The sequence below is a fragment of the Geotrypetes seraphini genome, chromosome 2 (genome assembly GCF_902459505.1).
Source record: "Geotrypetes seraphini chromosome 2, aGeoSer1.1, whole genome shotgun sequence".
Classification (NCBI taxonomy): Eukaryota; Metazoa; Chordata; class Amphibia; order Gymnophiona; family Dermophiidae; genus Geotrypetes; species Geotrypetes seraphini.
The window spans coordinates 309,682,483-309,705,036 of NC_047085.1; the positions used below are offsets into that span (position 1 = coordinate 309,682,483).

General features: G+C 42.7%; 2 protein-coding genes across 4 annotated transcripts in view; one reads left to right on the forward strand and one right to left on the reverse strand.

Annotated features, from left to right (window-relative positions):
* The window catches only part of UBA5 (ubiquitin like modifier activating enzyme 5), a 74,517-nt gene extending 66,875 nt beyond the window's left edge, over positions 1-7,642 (forward strand). For all 3 annotated transcript variants that reach the window (XM_033929978.1, XM_033929977.1, XM_033929979.1), the window contains one exon: positions 6,837-7,642. In XM_033929978.1, the coding sequence (XP_033785869.1) occupies positions 6,837-6,920 (84 nt within the window). In that variant the 3' untranslated portion in view covers positions 6,921-7,642. The remainder of the gene's footprint in view (positions 1-6,836) is intronic.
* The window catches only part of NPHP3 (nephrocystin 3), a 267,264-nt gene that overhangs the window by 25,223 nt on the left and 219,487 nt on the right, over positions 1-22,554 (reverse strand). The gene's annotated exons all lie outside the window — the stretch shown is intronic.

Consider the following 22,554-nt stretch of genomic DNA (forward strand, 5'->3'; position numbering starts at 1 on the left):
AAGGGGAACTATGGGTCTAGGATCTGTGCTATTAAAAATAACCATGATATAGGTAAGGGAGAAATCCCCCCAAAGTAGGTGCTATTAAAAAACCCAGAAAATCACTGAAACAGTAATTATTCTGGACTCATGGCTAGGGATATGACAGCACCTCTTTTGTCCCTGATTCTAGGAATTGTTACCTTATAAAAGAATACTGCCAAGTGGGATTATATAATAAAAGGTCTGAGCAGTCCCGTGTCATGCGTGCAGGAAGCTTGTGTTCCAACAGGCTGGTATGCCCGCCCTGGGAGATGCAAAGGGGCTGACCCAGGAGTCGCACTCGTAGGTTTTTGGGGTGGTGTTTGTTGGGGGTTTTTTTGCCTTCTGCCATTGGGAGGGTGCGAGGGTTGGGGGGCTATTGGACTCGTGAAGGGTGGGGCTGCTTCACCCACGAAGGGGAGAGTAAGAGGTTTGTTTTTTTTGCCATCCGCTATCGGGAGAGAGGGTGCGAGGTTTGGGGGCTGTTGGACTGGCGATAGGGAAGGAGTGGGGCTGCTGGACTCGCGAGGAGGGGCAACTGCTGCTGTATAAATGAAAGGGGAAGGGAGTTGCTTGGGCTGTTGGAAGTGGACCAGCTGGAGCTGAAGAGAAGGGAGACAATAGCTGGATCTATTCTGGGGATTGGGGAGAAAGGAAACAGGTGCCGGGCCCATGTGGTGGGTGGAGTGGAGCTGGAGGGAAGGGAAAAGTGCCAGATCCACACCTGGGTGCTGAAGGGAGGGGATAGAACTTGTGGACCCATGGGAAGGGGACTAGAGGGAAGGGGGAGAGGTGCAGGACCTGCAGGGAGGAAGAGAGAGAAGGAAAGGGAAAGAGAAAAGCAGAACCAAGGGGATGAAGGAAGAGTGAGTGAAATATTGAACATTGCAGAGGGAGGGAGGAAAGAGAGTGTGAGACACATTGGTGTAAGAGGAGAGAAGCTGGACACAGGGAGATATACAAAAAGAGGGAAGATGGTGGGCATGGATGGGAGCATAGGAACAGGGACAAAAAGGGCAATGCTGAATCTGCATGGGGTGGTATATGGACACAGAGGGGTAACGCTAGACATAGGAGGTATATGGACATAGAGAGAAGATGGGCTAGACATGGGCGAGAATAAGAACACAGGGAAGATGCTGGACAGGCAGGGCATAGGGCAGGCAGGGCAAAGGAGTGATACTGTACACAGGAGGAGAGGATCATAGGATGGCGAAATGATGAAGGCAGGGAGATGGGCACAGGGGAAATACTAGAAAGGGGCGTATAGGAGACAGAGAAGGGAGATGCTTGCTGAACTTGGGGGAAAAACATGCACAGAAATGGAAGAAGAATGGTGAGCTTGGAGAAAGAAGACATGTCAAATGGTCAGGAGACCCTGGCAAGTGAGTTAAGAGTAGACAGATAGAAACCAGAGCCTGAAACCAATGTGACGTGAAGAATAAAATGACTAGACAACAAAAGGTAGAAAAAAAATTATTTTCTATTTTGTGATTAGAATATATCAGATTTGAAATATGTATCCTGCTAGAGCTGGTGTTAGACATAACTGGGGACTGCAAAGCCCAGGCTGTGCTGCTTTAGCTTCCAGCTGCCTTAAGGCTCTCTGACCGGGGCTAGTTGCCTTAGTTGCACTCCTCTCACACTAGGTATCCACATTCCCTGTCTGCTAAAATTCCCTCTTCATAATTGTATCCTGATACTCGCTGGTGTCTGACTATTTTCAATGTAAAATAGTTAATTTCTTATAATTCAACCTATGTATAATTTTCCTTTCAACCACCTTGCATTCATCTACTGTAATTCGCTGATTGTACAGCTCTTCTTCTTTGTGAACCGCCTAGAAGTCGCAAGATTATGGCGGTATAGAAAAATAAAGTTATTATTATTACTATCCCTGTCATTTGTGACTGTGGTATTCTGTTAGCCTGATTTTTCTGTGTAGCATTCTGTAATAATTTGATTTACACAGTTTTCTTGATAGTGGAAGGGATATTTGTGAAGGGGAGACAAGGGTTTTGTTGATCCTTGCTCTGTATTATTTGTGTTTATAAAATGACAGTTGTACAGAATATTGTTTCTTTTTATATTTTAATAAAATAAGTTCAATATAAAATCATAACTATTAGAGGCTTGTGCGGATGGGATCAGACTGTTTGCGGGAACGGGGCGGAGACAGGAACAAATTTTTCCCCCATGTCATTCGTTTTCCTTGTAGCATGACACTCTTCTTTGATTTGTGGTCAGATTCATTCGAGTGTCAGTATACCTCGTATATCATCTTTAGTGACTTTTAAGACTCCCGAGGCAGGCCTGTTGGCTGAAACATGCGCATGTCGAGTCAATTTGATGTTTGAACAATAAAGATCATCATTTCACCAGAAGGATTGAAGGACACTTTTTTAGTGCTCTTTTGGACAATTCCACTCTGGTTGTTGCATTCTCTAGTAACAACCAGTGAATAATAAGCTGCAGAATTTTTCTTTGTGCTGGTCTTAGCACATAAAGTCTATAAGCTTTACAGGCTTTACAGACAACTTAGTTCTCTTCACAGAGATGTGCATGTACCAGGAAATATTCTCTTTTTCTTCTTTTCTTCGTTGCTTCTTCTATCCAACAAATCCAAGCGCTCCTGTCTGGTTCCAGTTCTTTTCCATCCTGCCCAGGTGACAACATGGACCAATCAGGACTCACTCAGATTAGGGCCAGGCACCCATAAGGAGGGTGAATAGGTGTATAGATGACTCTCATTATCAGGGTGCAGAATGTCTAGCCAAGATAAGAAAACAGGACAGATGTAATTGCAATGCTTGTTAAACTTGCTGGTGCAGTAGAGGTGACTAACCTTGGTTGTCAGCAAAACAGTTTGCATTCCAAGCAGCAGAGCAGGATCTATGATGTCTTTGTTCAGAGAAAAGATGGTTCACGGCCTAGCAAGCTCCAGGCCTCCAAATGTTAAGGCAGGGATACGCCTACAATGACCCAATTAGGTGGGAATTAGAAAGTGCTCCAAATCTATATAGAGGTTATCGTCACACTTTTTTTATTTTTATGATATAGATTAAATGTTTGGTCGTCAAAGGCTAATGCAAAGGTGTTTTAATGAAATTGGAAGAAAAGATTCTTACCTTGGTACCATATAACTCCATCTTGTACAGGTGCTCCTTTTCTATTTTAAGCAGAAATGACTGGCTGGTGGATACTTCTTTCCCTGTTTGGTCTGTCCCTTGCTGTCTTTTAATTTATCTTGCATAAGTTATTAGGGTGGTCGAAAAAAATCAAGTTTATGGGACATGACCTCCATAAATCTATCTTGTTCTGTGTCTGGCCACTGTTAATTGTGCCAAATTATAAGCCTTTTGGTGAACATTTAGAGGTTGCTCAACGATTTTTAATTTAATACTTAAAATTCAAGTAAAGAATTTCTATTAATTTTCAACCTAAACCTGAACTGTGAGCAAATATACGTGGAAAGCAGTTAAAATACATACTACCGTGTTTCCCCGAAAATAAGACGCTGTCATATATTAATTTTGGGCCCACTGTCATATATTAATTTTGAGTCCAGGGAAGCCAAAAGGTTGTACACCTCTGCTTTAGATGGTCTTCACCATCCACCGTGTATGGTGGAAGGCCCCAGTGCTCAAAATGATGGCTTTACTTTATCTGTATCTGGGCAGCCACAAAGAAAAATTAAACAGAGCTCAAGAAGCTTCATGTAGCATGATGTGTTCAAGACTGTTTTCCAGAAAGTTGCAATTTCTTTCCAAAGGACTGATGTCTGTATTAACACAACATATTATCTGCAGCAACCTCATACGAATCCTGGTCTATGTATGGCCAATTTTGCAGTCTTTTGACATCTGATCCTCCACTAACTCCAAACAGTTGGGTGAAGTTGTTTCCAAGCACCAGTTCTATCATATGATGTTGACAGGCAAGCCATGCTAACTTTTGTCCTACTAGTGTTTCAATGAAGGTGCAAGCACCATTCTTCAGGCTTGTATTACTCTCAGTGGTATCAAACAAACAGTCCCCACACTCATCTCTGAAGACTCCATTCGTCCAATTTTGTGAGACAGGCTTCAGCTTGTTATTTGCCAGTTCCATGGCCAGTTTTTGGAACTCCCCAAGTAACTCCTCTTCTCTGTTGCTGGTGACAAATACTGCAATTCTGTTTACAATTTCTTTACTTCCAGTAATGTCCAAGAGGAGATTTTCTTCCCAATGCAGCAGTAATGGAGTTTCTGTTGTTTCATCAAGGAATTCATCATTCAGAGTGGCTACCTCCTCACGATTCTTACACTGTGAACATCAGAGTGAGCTTCTTGACCATGTAATTTCATTTACATCTTGGCCAAATGCTTTGCAACAGCACCAGTGACAAATATGCATCTCTGTCTGGCAAAGTAACTCAATCTAATGCTCTGGCACCTTCAGGATGTGCAAGGATGTCTACCGTTCGCCATTTTGACCAGCAACTGAATTTGAACAACTGTTAGTCAACTTCAGCGATATTCTTGGAATAAGATAATCCACTAGTCAAGAGGGAAAATAGCAGTTGGCTCTGTAGAACTACTGATGATGACATTTTGTACTTCTACTTTGGCTGCAAACTTACTAAATCATTCTACTCGTGTTCTCTTTCTATCCTCCTCCTTTGCAATTACAATGTTAATACTGGCCTCTAATAGTCTGTCACTTTTGATTTTCATTGTGACTAATGCATCATTGGTAGCAACATCAAAAAGATGGAGATGTTCTTTGAAGGCTTCTTGATTCACCAGATCACATTCGTTGCATGTGTTCCAGTTCTTTCTTAGCTTTTCATATTCATCATAAAGCTTCATCAATATTCAAATCTGAGTTTATTCATTGATATAGTATTCTTGCATGCTGCCAAATTTCCAAGACCTTGAACATGGCCAGATGAGCCTCTTTCAAAGCAGCCATTTTGTCAGTTGAACAGCCCATTTGCTGGAAGATATGAACTGGACCATTCATCAGTGCCCTTTCCTAGCAGCCATAGTTAGCATTGCTTTTAGTCTTTGACATGTGATATAAACTCAGTTTTCAACCACCTACCAGTAACTTTCTGCTTTGCAGCAGTACTAATACTAAGGGCTCCTTTTACAAAGCTGCGTTAGCGGTTTAATGCACGTGATAGCGTGTGCTAAACTGCCAGCCACGCTAGACGCTAACGCCAGCATTGAGCTAGTGTTAGTTCTAGCCACGTAGCGCAGGTTTAGCACGCGCTAAAAAGCTGCGTGCGCTAAAACTGCTAACGCGGCTTTGTAAAAGGAGCCCTAAGTTGTTATTCAGACAACAATAAAACTGTTGTCAATAACAACTTTAAAGAATAGCTATTTAGTATCCAACCAATATTAAGTAACAGTTTCTAACCACATTGATATGAATAGCCTAGCCAGCTGCATTATGAGGCTATTGTAGGACCATGAGCAACCTCTAAATTTGTCCCAAGCTACTTCATATTTTAAGCATATCTTATCTACATGAGGTAGAACATATTCAAACTTGTGGAGGCATGTTCTGATAAGGTTGAATTTATACCATAGTCTTTTGGATCACCCTGAGTATAATGAGAGCAATTCAACTTGAAAATTCAAGCCAACCAATCTAAAATGCCCTGTGTCTTCTTTTTAAAAGATGTACTATTTGACAATGTAGTAATTGTACAAGAGGAAAATAAACTTTTTCTGAATTTTTATTGTGTTAGGATTCTTGCCAGGAGCATAGTAGACAACTTCTTTAACCTCCAGTTGATGAGCCTGCCAGAGAGCTTCTCAGAAATAAAAGTGGCTATAGCATGCATTCAACTTTAACTCTAAATTTATTTTCTGAAGCATTTTTCCTCTAGGGCAGGGGTTCTCAACCCAGTCCTTGAGCCACACCTAGCCAATCTCATTTTCAGCATACCCACAATAAATATGAGATTTGAGAGTGTATGCAAATTTATCTCATGGATTATTCATTGTGGGTATCCTGAAAATCTGACTGGCTGGGTGTGTGCTGAGGACTGGGTTAAGAACCGCTGCTCTAGTGATATATAGTGCTATATTTTAGTAATGCAGGGTTGGAAGTGTTTCATCTTAGGCAAGTCAGTCAAGTAAAAACATGGTCCCTCCCCATCATTGGTCAGAAGCATACATATTAGCAGCCTAAGATGTCAATCTCTCATGTTAGGATTTGTGCAGTGATGCTGTCTGTGGCAGGTGCTAAACTTTGGAATGCATTGCCTGGAATTTTGCAATACTGTGCTGGGAGGATGAATTTTAAGAAAATGCTGAAAACTCAATTGTTTCTTAGCACATTCCTATGTTAGGTTTTTTTTTCCTTTTCTATGAGTGCAGTTTTGCAATTGTGTTTATATGTGGTGTTTAGCAGTCTTTGTAAACTGTATAGTTAATATACAGTATATAAATTTTTAAATAAATAAATCTTATGTGGCATTTTGCACATGTGTACTGTCATATATGCAAAAAAATACTTTCATAAAGTTATCCCCATTGTCATACTTTTGAAAATCCAAATCTCCTATACCACTCATGAGAGCCTCATGGGATGAGAGCAAAGACAGATTAACGCTGTATCAAGCCCTAGGAAAACACACTTTTCATTGAAGATTTCAGCATATTGTCCACGATGACACCGAGATCTTTTTCTTTGCAGATAGCACTAAGGGCAGCAAACTCTGTAAACCCTTGGGATTTGTTAGCTTGTGTAGCATCTTTCTGCTTACTTTGCTGTATTGGTTATTTAAAGCAACCCTTTCATTATCATCATCTTTCCTATAGGAAAATGAATTGCCAGCAGCAGAAACAGTGGAGGACTTGGAGCAAAGTTTAGAGGAACTAATGGCCAAGATGAGGAACATATAAGGTTTATGTGAAGATGACACATACTGTGCCTTTCTAGGGGTTCCATCAGAAGAGAGGTGCTTGTGAAGAACTTTGGCCCGGAAACCTGAACATTCCCATAACACAAGAGCAAAACCTTATGATGGCACTGCTGATATCTTGTTTTTTTTAGATGTAATTTTAATTCAAGTTTTTTCCCTCAAAATTGACCATGCATTTGAGCAATGTTAAGCTTGGAACTTATAGAAAATACATTCTCCAAATCATCACTGGGACCTCTGTGTCTGAAAATATGAAAATCTGTGTTGTATTTCATATGAGACACAGTTCTATTATTTATTTTGTAGTTGGTATGGACAAATTAAAGTATAAAAGCCTGTGAGTTACCTTGCTAAAAAGCTGATAATTTGGAGAGAAGTACCCAAGCATATATTATTTTCCTATGGGTTCTTGATATTCTGCAGCCTTTGTATGAAAAGGCTTCAAGGAACAGAAAAGGAGCAGAGGGGGAGGACAAATGTGACATGAGAAGACAAAGGCTATAAAGAAACCATGTGTTGAACCTAAAGGTAGGTGTTGAGTAGAGATTTGAATTGGTGTAAGATGGTTCTGATCTGAGTGCTAGAGGAAGGGATTTCCAAAGTTGGGGGCCAGTATAACTGAGGGTTGTTTTAATGGGAGTCTCAGACTGTCACAGCTATTCTGTTTATTCAATATGCTGAAATAAATACCTCAACACTTTATTCCATTGTTAGAACTCTTACTTCACTGACAAAATTTTTTTCTAACATGGCTTCTATACACTCAGCACAAGCATTTGCAGTCTTTTTTGAAGATAACCAAGAAATATGTAACACATTCACTACTACAAATAACCTTCAAATTTCAGACTCCCCAATCAAATGTACACATTTGCCCATCAGTAACCTCTCTACTTTACTTTTCCCATACCTACCTTGCCCAACATTTTTCATACTATTCAATCCATGATTAACCAAGACCCCTCATGTCACAATTCCTTCTACAATTCTAAAACATCATCTCACTATATTTAGTCCATACATTCAAACTATGATTACTAACAGTTTATCTACAGGGACTGTACCACCGACCTGGAATTTGCTTCTAGCAATAGTATAGCAAATAATCAAGCAAAACTCCATCGACTCCCTCAGAGGGTACCAAACAGCTAATCATACTATCAATGGAGGTTCAACATTTTTGTAGTCGACCAAATAAACAACAGTGGAACATTGTCCATTCCTAACCCACTGCTGTTTTTTTTAGTAGAATTACAGACCTTCCTGCTATCCTCTCTGAGACAGTTCCATGCTTACCGGGGCATAGCCAACAAACCATACTAAACAGTCATGCCCTCATGTAACCACATGCAAGCCTTCCCACATCCAAATATTCTAACCCCACTTTGCTTTTCAAATTGTAAGAATTATAATATAGAAAATATCTCCTTCTGAAAAATCTTTATATAAATATAACATTCAAGAATTCTCATCTGCTTTTTAACTTATATCGGTTGAGGACTTCGTTTGACATGAGTCATGTTTTGCTTTCTGGTTGTTTCAAGGAAATCTCCCTTACAAGAAATCAGATATCCTGTTATTATTCTCTTTAAAAAAAAAACCAAAAACCTTCAAAAATAAGCCATATAACTTACATCCTACTTAGTAAATTGAACCTGTCACATGGTATCTTTTTCCCTGCAAAGATGGCAGTGGTTTGTCCCTCCTATTGTTTGGTTCAAATAGTCATGTAATTAATCACAACAAAGTCTCCCTGACTCATGTCAGAAGAGGTCCCCAACCGATATAAGTTAAAAAGCAGATGAGTTATCTTGAATGTTATATTACTATAAAGATTTTTCAGAAGGAGATATTTTCTATATTATAATTATTACAATTTGAACAGCTTTTTTGTGGCCCAATGACTATTATGGTGAATAGACTCCCTTAACTGGTTGACTCCGATGAAATCTTATGTTAAATTAATTCAATTTACGGGCCTGCTGATTTGATATTGGTTTGCTATTGAGATACTTCTCTGACCAGTTAAGTGTTTGAAGTTGGACAACACTGTTTTCCATTTATGCCTAACATTATCGGCGGCCTTTGAGCCAGAATCTGGCTGTCCACCCAGAGGCCACTACATCTGGCTTGGCCAACCTAAGGCCTGTGAGCCAGATACCAACCCACCAAGTGTTTGTTTGTTTTTTCTGGTCTTCAGAAGCATTGTACTTCTTGTGGAGCTTACAATAGAACTCTTTCCCCACCACAACTCAGCTCTCTGCAAGTTTGAGCCACACAGTGTCAGAAGTTCAGTTTTATCGTGCAGTTTCCATTTTGTGAGACTTGAAAACTGTGAAATTGACCTGAATTTCTAACACTGCATGGCTTAAAGCTTGCAGAGAGCCAAGTTGTGCTGGGGAAGTAGGAATCCTGCTGTTTGTTCTGCAGCTGAAGAACTGGATTGATGGTGGTAGTGGGGTTCCATGAGCAAGATCCACAATGTAAAGCAGTGTCTCTTAAACTTTGCTGAGCCGGGGCACACTAAAAATAGTGGCCATAGCTTGAGGCACCCAGAAGTGTGTGGACGTCGCTGTGATGACATCATGTGCATGCATGACATCATCACACTGACATCCATGCATGTGCAGAGGCCCTCAAGACAGGGCGTACCAGCAGGGAAGTCTAACAAATTCCAACTTAGTACCACCAATCACAGACCTCCCAAACTCCACCCTAGACCCACCCAAGCTCTTCCCCAGATCCCACCCCCTTTACTAATTGTAATGCAATTTTTTTCCATTCATTTTTCAAATACACACAATATACACAGCAGATATAAATTCTCAAAACTGACACATTTCAATCACTATATTGAAAATAAAATCATTTTCCCTACCTTTGTTGTCTGTTGACTTTATTTTTCTGTGCTTTTAACTATGTTTCCAGGGCCTTCTCTGTCTTCACTTTCTGCCTTGCATCCATCTTTGGCATTAACTTAACATTCAATATTTCCATTTTTCAGCTTTCTTCTCAAAATCTACTTTTCCATGTCTTCCCTTCTCTTCATATCTCTCTCCTCTCCTTCCCATAATCTGGAATCTCTCTCTACTACCACTACTATTATTATTTCTATAGCGCTACCAGACTCCCCTTCTTCCCTGGTCTGGTATCTCCCCCTTCCTTTAGTCATCTCTCCTCCCACCCCCCCAGTATAACATTTCTCTTTCCCTTACTCCTTTCTGCCCCTTGCAGTCCATCTCCCTTTCCTTCCTCCTTTCTGGCCCCCCTCCCAGTCCAACATTTCTCCCTCCTTTCCACCAGTCCAACATTTTTTTCTCTCTTCCTCCTGCATGCTTCACCTCTGGTCCTCGTTCCCTCCCCCAACCAACATCTCTCTCTCCCCCTGTCCCAGAGTGCAACATTTCTCCTTCCCTCCTTTCTGTCCTCCCCATTCATCTCGCCCTCTCCATGAGTCCAACACTTTCTGCCTCCTGCACGCTTTCTCTCTCTGTCCTTGCCTCTTCCCTCAAGTGGCATCCCTCCTTCCCACCCCAACATGCTCTCTCCCCATGCACCATCTCACCCTCAACTCCAGTGCGTAGCACTTTTCCTTTCCCTCCCTTTCTGCCAGGACCAGCAGCACCTCTTCTCCCTTCACCTTCCCCCATCCATCAGTACCCCTTCCTTCCTCCCCCTGTTCAGCATTACCTCTTCTCCCTTCCCTCCTCATCCCCCCATCCAGCATTACCCCTTCTCCCTTCCCTCTTCCTCCCCTGTTCAGCAGTACTACTCCCTTCCCTATCCAGCAATACCTCTCCTGTCTAGACTAGAAGCAGCTCACTTGTGTCCTTTTAACTTTGGCACACAGCTGCCGCTAGCAGTAGTTTACCCCCGGTTTCATCAGGCAGCCTCGGGGCCTTTGCTAGGCCAGCCCGCATCGCTTCATCGAAACGGGCCGGCCTAGCAAAGGCCTAGAGGCTGCCTGATGAAACCAGGGGTAAACTACTGCTAGCTGTAGCTGTGTGCCGAAGTTAAAAGCACACAGAGCTGCTGTTGCTGCTCCGAGGGCACGGAGACGAGGAAGGCAGGAGTCCCAGTAGATACAACTGACGTGACGGTAGGTGAAGTCAGCTGACACAGGCACGGGAGCCTCTTCCTGCCCAGTGAGCCACGGCACAATTAAAATCTCAAAAGGCACAGTAGTGTGCCGCGGTACACAGTTTGCGATACACTGATGTAAAGACTGGTGGGGGACTGTTACATAAGCGAGTACAAGAGTGGGTGAAAAAACTGGGAAGGGGGTGATGCTCCATTGTAACATGCAGCAAAATACGACAGTGCATGTTTTGGCCCTCTGAATGTTACAAAATATAAAATGCGAGACCTTGCATGAAAAATGTTAGACAAGCTTGCACTACGCTATCTGCTGGGGAAGAAAATAAGAAGATAGTTGGTCCACTAGATCCACCGTGTGGCAAAACAAGCAGACCAAACAAAATCCAAATTAAAGGACTTTATTCAAAATATTCCCAGGAAAACAAGAAAGTGGCTGATATGGCCATGTTTTGCCTAGTTGTCTGCGTCACAGGCAAACTAGCTGGTGAAATTCACATTGAAAACACCAGCTGGTGAAATGCACTTTGAAAACACTAAGCTGTAAGTACAAATGTGCAATCTTTAGGGAACCAGGCACATTTGTACTTACAGCTTTGGTGTTTTTAATGTGCATTCCACCAGCTAGTTTGCCCCTGATGCAGCTATATAGGTGAAACAGGGCCAACTTGGGCACTTTATTGTCTTCCTGGCAGTATTTTGAATAAAGTCCTTTCATTTGGATCATATTTGGTCTGCTTCTGTGTTTTGTGACACCATCTGCTTCCAATGCCCACCAGAAAGATTCCTAATCTACACTCTTCTCTATTTTACAAAATCGTTCTGCACCCCTGCAGCTTTCAAAGCCACCACAGCAGTAATGGAGTAAAAGTACTAATCACATTGTGTTGTTTTCCAAATGCACTTTTGGTTTGGGTGTATTGCTTCAAATTTCTTCCAGTCATATTTACTGTAACTCATGCACTCTATTTATCTATCTAGAGTCTAGACTGGGAGCACATTTCACAAAGAGATATAAAGTAATTACCCTAGTACTATTTATACTAAACAAGTGGCTATAAAATTTATATATATATATACACACACACATACAGTATACACTTATTTATTTTAGAGATATGTACATTTCTCAGAACTATTCTAAAAATATACATTAACATTTATGTTGAAATTTCTATTACCAAAGGTGTAACTTTATCATTTTAGTACTGTAACAAAACAGTTACCTTAAAATGCATGAATTTGTATCTACAGGTACAAAATATATAAATATTGGCATAATCAAGGAGACTTAAATATACATTTCCAAAGAGAATAAAATAGAATTAGGTTTTTTAATCCTACCCCTTCATCACTGTGTAAAAAATATTAATACTTGCTTGTTTTCATGATACATAATTTTCAATATTACAGATTTCAATGAAGAAAACGTACAATCATCATCAAAAAATGAACCTTTAATATGGGAGAATCTAAGATGGTGGCACAACTCCATCATAAGCTTGCAGCTTTATTCTTTGCTCTTAGTTATTTCTGGTTTTAGATGGGTTATAAATGGAAAGGCAAGCAGTAGGTCTGTTAATCAGTGGCAAAAGTGTCTTTAATAGGGCTAATGAATGCCTTCTGACATCAGCCTGTAGTGACTGGTACTTATCTGGTAAGCTTCTTTGAACTAATGGACACAGAAGGAGTCATTTATTAGTTGGTAATTCTGCTGTTCTGCAGCTTTGAAACTAAACTGTCCTGTTAAAGATCTCAAGAAACCGGATGCACAGAAAAGAAAACTCTTTGCCCATGAGGTGATTTATAAGAGCTGATATAATAATAATAATAATAGTTTATATACCGCAGGACCGTGAAGTTATCTTTCCTATTCTCTCTCTCCCCCTTCCCCTATCAGTACTGCAGCCATCTCCTTCCTTTCCCTACCCCATCATCAGAGTTCTCTCTTCCATCCTCTCCTGGGCTGGATATTACTAAGTTCATAGTAGCAAGCCCCTCCACTGAAACTGTTGGGTTTTACTACTAGGAGTTACAGAAGCTGTCTCTTTTGGGAGTATGAGGCTCAGATGTCATCTGCTTCCCCTCACAGTAATCTGATTGCTCTTCACATTATTTATGGTGCTGAGGGTTTTAGCAACAGTAGATGATTACCTCACTGCTAAATGAAAACCTCCTCATACATTATTTCCCAGATTGAAGCACTAGAGCCTGATAAACATTTTCTCAGCATGTTTTGTTTTGGTAGACTGGGGAAGGTGGAGCAGTCTGACATCCCTAATTCAGGATTTAGTCAAGAAAATTAAGGGCCCTTTGGAGGTGGTCTCAGGTCTACAACATCTGTATATTATTGTAAACCGACCAGATACTTGTGATGGTCAGTATATCAAAATATTAATAAACTTGAAACAAGAAGTATGGGGGAAGGGGAGGGCAAGTAACTACTTTCAGAAATAGAAGATAACAAAACCTTACAAAGTAGGGAGGAAACCTTTATGCAAAACTCTAGATTTTAGACAGGAAACTGGAAGCTCTTGAAATTGAAGGTGCCTCCAGTATCCGTTCCTCTGGACAAGAGCTTTCTCCTTACCTCATGCTAGGAAGACTGAAGGGGGGAGAAGCCTACTCAGGATGATTGTTAGCTTACCATCAACAATTTGGAACTTACTGATTTTTGAAAGCTGATTCTAGTCAGGTGACCTCTGCCACTTTATTGGTTACTTGTATTTCGGATTTTGATCAAAACTGGTTATTAGGGGTCCTTTTGCCAAGCTGTGGTAAGCACTCCTTTGTGTATACCGTAGCTTAAAATGACTTACCTTGGGGTGAACTCAGGCATCTGCACATACTACCCATATGCTAAAAAATAAACCCAGATATTTTTTTCATGCTGGGTTTGGATAGTAGGCATGTTCTGTGTTAACCGATTAACATGTGAGTCCTTACCACCTAAAAAATAAGTGGCAGTAGGGGCTCATACACTAATGGGGGAAAAAATGACCCTTGTACATAAGAATAGCCTTACTGGGTCAGACCAATGGTCCATCTAGCCCAGTAGCCCGTCCTCACGGTGGCCAATCCAGGTCACTAGTACCTGGCAAAAACCCATAGAGTAGTAATATTCCATGCTACTGATCCAGGGCAAGCACTACTTGTTAAGGCCACTTTTTTTTGCTATAATGACTCCCAAGCTATGGGCCACTGTGAATCTGTTCTCATGTTGCCTAAAATAACCAAAAGGAGGGTTGTTTTGGTATTTCTTAAAGATTTCCTTGTAAATGTTTAAACTTATTTGGGTTAGATATATATTTTTGGGAGTTCCAAAAACTGACCTCTCTTAATGCTAAATTTAGCTGAAGCCAAAGCACCACCTGCTGCAGTCAATCCCATGGTGGAAACTAGCTCTCCCTTATCATAGCAGTATGTTCACAAGACTAAATATCATAATTTTTGCTTTACGAATTGCTTTGGAGAATTTTCTTGTGTATGGACTTCTCCCTCCCTCTAACCTGAGCAATACAGAAAGATCTTAACTGGGTTTTAGTTATATTATTGTTTTCTTCTATGAATTTATTTCTGTAACAAGGTGTATGACTTGTGACGATATATTTAAAAAAAAAATTAGAAAAAAATTGAATACAGACCTTCAGAACTAACAGAAGCTGCAGGAAATTGGAAGAGCTAGATTATATTCTTGAGAAAAAATCAATAAGGAGGGTAGTACAAGCTGAACTTGCCCATATCAGGGTCATACAGGCAGCCCCCGGTTTAAGAACCCTCAACTAAAACTTGTATTTACGAACTGGGGTACTGCCTCTCCCTGTACCAACGCGACCCTTCTTGTCCAAATGCGACCCTCCCCTTCTGTGTCTCAATGCATCCCTCGTCACCCCTCTCCGTTCCGCATCCCAAATTCGTGCCTCCTGTGGGTATTTATCTCCTCCCAGCTGCACGTCTCTTAGCAAAGCTGTGAGCGGTGGCTCCTGTACGCGGTTCACTGACCCAGAAGCCTTCCCTCTGATGTGGGGCATTTTGGGGCATGGAAGGGAGGAGGAGGGTCGTATTGGGACAGGAAGGGAGGAAGAGGGACTACGTTGGCATAGGAAGGAAGAAAGAGGGTCGGGTTAGGACACAAGGAGGGGGGAGGGAAGGGAGCATGAACTTGGGACATAGAATGGAGGAAGTGAGGGAAAGCTAAGTTGCTTACCTGTAACGGGTGTTTGCTGTAGGCAGCAGGGGAATGCAGCCACACTTGTTTGTGAAGTCTCTGACTGAGCCTGTGTGTCGGTGTCCTCCCCTAGCTATAGTAAGCTTTAAGCTTACTGAGCATGTGCAGGATGCCTTAGTCCTCGAGCCCCCCTCCCTTTCTCCTGTCATTTATGTCTCTAGCAATAGAAGTGTAGATGAGGGGATGACGGGTGGGCAAGTGTGGCTGAATTTGGCTGACGGGTGGGCAAGTGTGGCTGAATCTGTTCACCTTCCCTTCCCTAAAACTATGCCACTCCAAAAGATTCCTTGACAAAACCTTCGCCTTCCAGGCTGCCAAGCTGACCCCATGGCTAGCCCAAATGGTCCTCGAGGCCTCCACCTACCTCGGGTTTAGAAAATTACTCAAAACTCACCTATTCCACGGACAGGATCCTTAATGCCCCTCCTCTATGAACTGATACCTCCTCCTACCCCCCTCTTACTGTACTACCCCAACCTACTCCCCCCATGACCTACTCTTTCGTACTCCTTCTAACCTCAACTACTGCGTTGCTTGCAACTTTGATCAATTGGTGTGAACCGCTTGTAACTTTGATTAATAGATGTGAACCGCCTAGAACTCCCTGGGTATGGCGGTATACAAAAATAAAGTTATTATTATTATTATTGAATTCCTCTGCTCTCTATGGAGAACACTTGTTATAAGTAAGCAATTTTACTTTCTCCAGAGACAAGTAGGGGGATATGCAGGCACGCTTGTTGTTGAGTCCCAAGCTGAAAAAGCATATGTGGGGTGCAAACAGTCTATAATGCAAAAAAGTTACATAAAACTGATTGACCAAAATGAACATCTTGAGCTAAACTTTGGTCTAGGCAGTAATGCTTGGTGAAAGTATGTAGAGAAGACCAGGTAGCTGCTTTACAAATACCCTAGATTGGGATAGACTTCAAGTTGGCTATTGAAGCTGCTGTAGCTTGCAGCTTATGTGCCCCAATTGAACTAGGGGGCTGAAGATGAGCTCTTGTGTAGCAAAAATGTATACAGCGTGTAATCCATGAAGAAATGGCTCTTCTTCGCTGGTTGGCCACAGGTAACTGGGTTGTAGGAAATGAATAATTGAGTAGATTTTCAGAGATGAGAAGTTGCCTTGATTTAAAAAAGAACTGCTCCTCTGCCTCAGAGGAGTTTGGAGGTAGAGGTAGAAAAATGATGGCAAGGTGATGATCTGGTTAAGGTGGAAGTCCAAAACTACCTTGGGAAGAAACTTAGGATGAGTCTGTAACAGCACTTTATTTGGAAAAAAAATTGTAAGTAAGGATAAGTGACTAAAGATTGACGCTCACTAACTCTTCTAGCTGACATGAGTGCAATAAGAAAAGCTGTTTTCCAGGAAAGGAAAGTGAGAGATGCAGAACCCAATGGCTCAAAGGGGTATTTCATCAATTGGTCTAAAACTACATTAAGATCCCAGGATGGAGAAGGATCTCGCAGTGGAGGTCTCAGATTGGTAAGGCTTCTCCTAAAACGAGAGATCAAAGGATGCTGGGAAACTGGTTTTGCCATTCACCAATGAGTGGTACGCTGAGATGGCTGACAAATAAAGTCTTACAGAGATTATCTTGAGTCTGACAAGTGTAAGAGACAGGTGAAGATATGGTCTAGTGGGCAATAAATAGGTTGATGACCTTGTGCATATGCCCATAAGGAAAAATGCTCCCATTTAGCTTGATAGGATTTTCTTGTGGAAGGATGTTGTGCGGCATGCAGAATTGTTTTAACTGATTGAGAGAGAGGACGGTTGGTTAGGATGGAACTAAGAGCATAAGAAGTTGCCTCCGCTGGGTCAGACCAGAGGTCCATCGCGCCCAGCAGTCCGCACCCGCGGCGGCCCCTTCAGGTCTATGACCTGTCAGGTTTTCTTGATTTAGCCCTATAGCCCCCTTATTTTTCTATCTATACTCTTTCTATACCCTATCTACCTCTCCCTGTACCCCTCAATCCCCCTATCCTTCAGGAATCTATCCAATCCCTCTTTGAATCCCTGTAGTGTACTCTGCCCGATCACCTCCGGGAGCGCGTTCCATGTGTCCACAACTCTCTGAGTGAAGAAAAACCTCCTGGCATTGGTTCTAAACCTGTCCCCTTCCAGTTTCTCCGAGTGCCCTCTCTATCCTTGTCTACCTTCTCTATGCTCTTCATGATCTTGAAAGTTTCTATCATGTCTCCTCTAAGTCTCCTCTTCTCCAGGGAGAAGAGCCCCAGCTTGTCCAGCCTGTCAGCGTATGAACAGTCTTCCATACCTTTTATCATTTTCGTCGCTCTTCTTTGGACCCTCTCAAGTATCGCCATGTCCTTCTTGAGGTACGGCGACCAATATTGGACACAGTATTCCAGATGCGGGCGCACCATCGCACGATACAGGGGCATGATGACTTCCTTCATCCTGGTTGTGATACCCTTCTTAATGATGCCCAGCATTCTGCTTGCTTTCTTTGAGGCTGCTGCACATTGTGCTGATGATTTCATTGTTGTATCCACCAGCACACCCCAAGTCTTTTTCAAGATTACTTTCCCCCAGCAATGCTCCCCCCATTTTGTAGCTGAACATTGGGTTCCTTTTCCCTATATGCATGACCTTGCATTTCTCTATGTTAAAGCGCATTTGCCATTTATTTGCCCATTCTCAATTTCCAGGCTGTAAGACTGAGACTGAAGATTGGGATGCAGAAGCTGGCCATTGTGCTGAGAGAGAAGAGAAGGATAGTCCCCAAGGGAAATTGGAGGAGCATCCAGAAGATCCAGGAGCAGAGGGTATCATATTTGTCTGGGCCACCTGGGTGCAATGAGTATGAGCTGCGCCCTGTCCATGAGAACTTTCTGAAGCACCTTGGAAATGAGAGGAAATGGAGGGCAGGCACAGAGAAAATTGCGGTCCCACGGAATGGAAAAAACATCCCCTGCCAGCGCTTGTGGCGCTGGGTGAAGTGAGCAAAACAGATGGCATTGTGCATTGACTGGATAAATGAAGAGATCCACCTGAGGAGTCCCCAAGTGCTGGAAAATGTCGCTTAAGACAGAAGGAATGAGGGTCGAGTTTCCTACTGAAGGAGTCTGCCAGGATATTGTGTTCCCTGGAATATACTGTAGACTGCATGAATGTCCACTTGAAGACAGAGCTTAATTCCACAGATGGTAAACTTATCTACAGAGTCTGAGAGATCCGGAACCCCCTGTTTGTTTATATAAAACAAGGTCACTTGATTGTCTGAATGAAAATGTTCTGTTGGGAAAACCATAGACGGAAGGCTTGGAGTGCATAAAAAACTGCTTGGAGCTCTGCATTTTGAGGCTGTCGAGATGCGCCCCCTACCCTTGATTGAAAGTATCGATGGTTATGGTTAGAGAAGGCGGCGGAAGCTGGAACGGACCCCCTCTGTGTAGGCAGGGGAAATGAATTCACCACAGCAGGGAATTCTTGATGTTTAAAGACAGAGAAATCAGCTGTGAAAGCAAATGGAGATGATTCCAGTGGAGCTTGAGGTGCCACTGTAATGGATGCAGGCAGAGTCAGGCATGTTGAACCAGCGAAAGCGAAGCTGTCATGTGGCCTCGTAAGCATAAGATTGTTTGAGTTGGTAGGGAAGCTGATTGTCTTGCTTGGTTTACTAGCATGATGATGGCTTGATGTCTTTCTTGAAGAAGATAGATCCTTGCAGAGGTGGTGTCTAAAAGTGCTCCAATGAATGTGAGGGATCGAACTGGAGTCAACTTGGATTTCTTGAAATTGATGATGAAATCCAATGTTTGCACTGTGGTTTGAATGGTGAGTAAACTGTCCTTACAGTGAGTCACTAGTAGCCAATCGTCAAGTTAAGGAAACACAATATGATGTCTTCACAAATGCACCACAATCACTGCTAGGCATTTCGTAAACACCCTAGGTGCTGACAATAGGCCAAAAGGCAGAACCTTGTACTGGGGAAATGCTTGTTAAGGAATTTGAAGTGTAGAAAACGCTAGTGGGATAGATGAATAGGAACATGAGTGTAGGCATTTTTGAGGTCTAGGGTGGCTAACCAATCGTACTGCTTGAGGAGGGGAAGAATTGCAGAAAGATATTCTGAATTTTTCTCTTTTTAGACAAGAATTGAGAGGTCTGAGGTGCTTTTTGTACTTTGTAGTTCAGCTCAAGACATTTAGAAGCCGTGGAGACTGACAAGGGCTTCTGCCAGTTATCCAGTTGGAGGTCCTTCAAGACCTGATGAACTGGTAAGGGAAATAATTTCTCTGAATGGAGACTTACAGTACTGAAGTATTGAATGAAAATCCTTACTAGCTGTTGGCATGGCATCAGGACTGAGACTTAATAGAGAAGACACCTTTTGCAAAATTTTGGATATGAATGCTCCTCTGGTATAGCTGGCTGTAAACGAGGCAGCCAAGTAAGTCGACATTGATGATATCATCCTGATCTGACCATTCCTTGGGAGTACTGGAGTACTGTGTCCAGTACTGGTCGCCGTACCTCAAGAAGGACATGGCAGTACTTGAGGGGGTCCAGAGAAGAGCGACTAAACTGATAAAGGGTATGGAAAACTTTTCATATGCTGACAGGTTGAAAATGCTGGGGCTGTTCTCCCTGGAGAAGTGGAGACTTAGAGGAGACATGATAGAAACCTTCAAAATCCTGAAGGGCATAGAGAAGGTAGACAGGGACAGATTCTTCAGACTGTGGGGAACCACAAGTACAAGGGGTCACTCGGAGAAATTGAGAGGGGACAAATGCTAGGAAGTTCTTTTTTACCCAGATGATGGTTGACAGATGGAACGCACTTCCGGAGGTTGTGATAGGCCAGAGCACATTACAGGGGTTCAAGGAAGGTTTAGATAGGTTCCTAAAGGATAAGGGGATTGAGGGGTACAGATAGAAGTAGAGGTAGGTTATAGAAATGGTCAGGAACCACTTCTCAGGTCATAGACCTGATGGGCCGCCGCGGGAGCAGACCGCTGGGCACGATGGACCTCTGGTCTGACCCAGTGGAGGCAACTTCTTATGTTCTTATGATGAAAGCCCTTGTGCTAGAAAGGAGCATGTGGGGGTACAATGACCCCCATGCCACATCCTGTGGAATATCCATCAAGTGATCTATGGGATATTGTTCTACACAGGCATGGCACTGCTGGGGTTCTAAAGCAGGTATAGGAGGAGTAAGGTCAGAAGGCTGAAGCAGGGCAGCGCTATCCTGCATAAATCTTTGCAAGAGGCAGAAAAAAATCAGATAAGGACTGGACAGACTGAGATACTTGAGAAGGCGGCTCAGAGATCAAGCGGGTGGGGGATGCGCTTAGAAAGTACCTTTTCCTAAGCTAGTGGTGGTGGTGAGGCAACCCATTTTTGAGCTGGTCTTTGTCTGCTTTGCTGCTCTACATGTCGAAGGAAAATCCTGCAGTGTTTGAAGGGCAGAGGACCGTGAGGCCAAAGCAGGGCCACAGGAACACTCTTAGAAGTTATCAGCACTAATGCTACAGTCCCTGCATCCTTCACCAAGGGACATGCTGTCGAAGCCGTCACTGGAGGAGAAGGGTGTCTGTCCTCTGCAAACTTGGGAGCTGCTGCTTCTTATGCATTGCCGCTGGTGCTGGAGTTTTATTTTCAGCCAGCTGAGGCAGAATGGCACTTCCTTCCCCTGATGGCATCGAAGCAAGGCCCTGAGGGGAGGAAGCCAAAGGTAAAGCATGATGTTTTGCTGATTTTTTTTTACTTGTTCCAGGGCGAAGCTGTGCAGGAGAAGCGCTGGAATCCATATCTGGAAAGAAGTTTTTGCGGTCCTAAAGACTGTCACGTGAGGAAGAAAAAATGAAGCTTTAAAAAAATGACTGGTAAGCCGCACCAAAAAATAAAGCGGCAATATGTGTGAAAAAATGTTCTAGTTAGTTTGCCTCTGTAATTAGGAGAGGTGTCTGACGAGAATTGACCCAGTTTATTTCTGGGTTGTTTTTTGGTTGTTTTTTTTAAAGAAAACAGGAGTTCTGAAGAAAAAGATGTCTTGGAAGTCATTATTATTATAATTGTTATAATATATTTTTTAAAGTCCTAAGGGCTAGAAAGCCATAGGCTTCCCTTTTTAGTTAAAGGTTTTTTCCCCCCTGTGAGAAAAGAGAATGAGAGGGCTACCACTGAACAGGAGTGGGCCAAGAAAAAACTGACAGGAGGAGGGGAGGGGGCTTGAGGACTAGGGCATCCTACATATGCTCAGTAAGCTTAAAGCTTATTATAGCTAGGGGAGGGCACTGACCCACAGGCTCAGTCAGAGACGTCACCAACAAGTGTACCTGCTTATCCTCTGCTTGTCTCCGGAGAAAGATGCTGAGGTGGGGGAGGGAATAGAAAGGGAGAATTGTTGGGCATGGGTGTCTGAGTGAGAGGGGAAAAAGATGGTGCACATGAAGAAATGAAAAAAGCAGGTAAATTGTTGGGCATAGGGAGGGAGAAAGAAATACTGGACCTGGAGGTGGCAGAGGCATACGGTACAGATGCTTGGGGAAGAGATGAGAGGGAGAAATGTTGGATGAGGTGGTGGAGAGGTAGGACTTCAAGGGGGGTGGACAGGCCTTCAGGGGTGAGATGCAGACGTTTAAGGGGGGGTACAGGCCTTTGGGGGGGGGACCCTGGTGTAGAAGTACACGGAGAGAAGGGGGTACTCAAAGAGACATGCATATGCCAGACTTTGGGGGGGAAGAAATAATGGGTCTGAAAATAGAGGAGAGGGAGAGAGATGATGGATCATGGGATTTAGGGAGGGAAGGAACAGAAAGGGAGAGAAATTGGAAACAAGGGATGGTGTGGAGGAGGGATAGAGATACTGGATAGGAGGGTAATTGGGAAAAGAAAGGGAGAGATGGTGGGCCCTGGGGTGGTGGAGAAGGAGGGAGATGGAAAAAAGGAAAGATACCAGACTTCCTGGGGAGGGAAGGGAAATGGAAAGGGAGGACAGAGATGGCAGATGGATGGTTAGCATGAAGAAAGATGGAGACCCTGGCAAGCAAGTTATCAGAAGAAAACCAGAGTCTGGGACCAACAAGATTTGAAAAATAACCAGACAACAAAAGGTAGAAAAATTAATTTTATTTTCTGTTTTGTGATTACAATATATCAGATTTGAAATGTGTATCCTGCCAGAGCTGGTGTTAGACTGCAAATGTGAGCTAGGATTTAACAGAGAGAGGAAAAGTCCTTTTTGTTTCTTTATTTTATTTACACCACAGCGCCAGTGTGGTTAGGAGAAGCCAAAGGGGGTGAAAAAGCTAT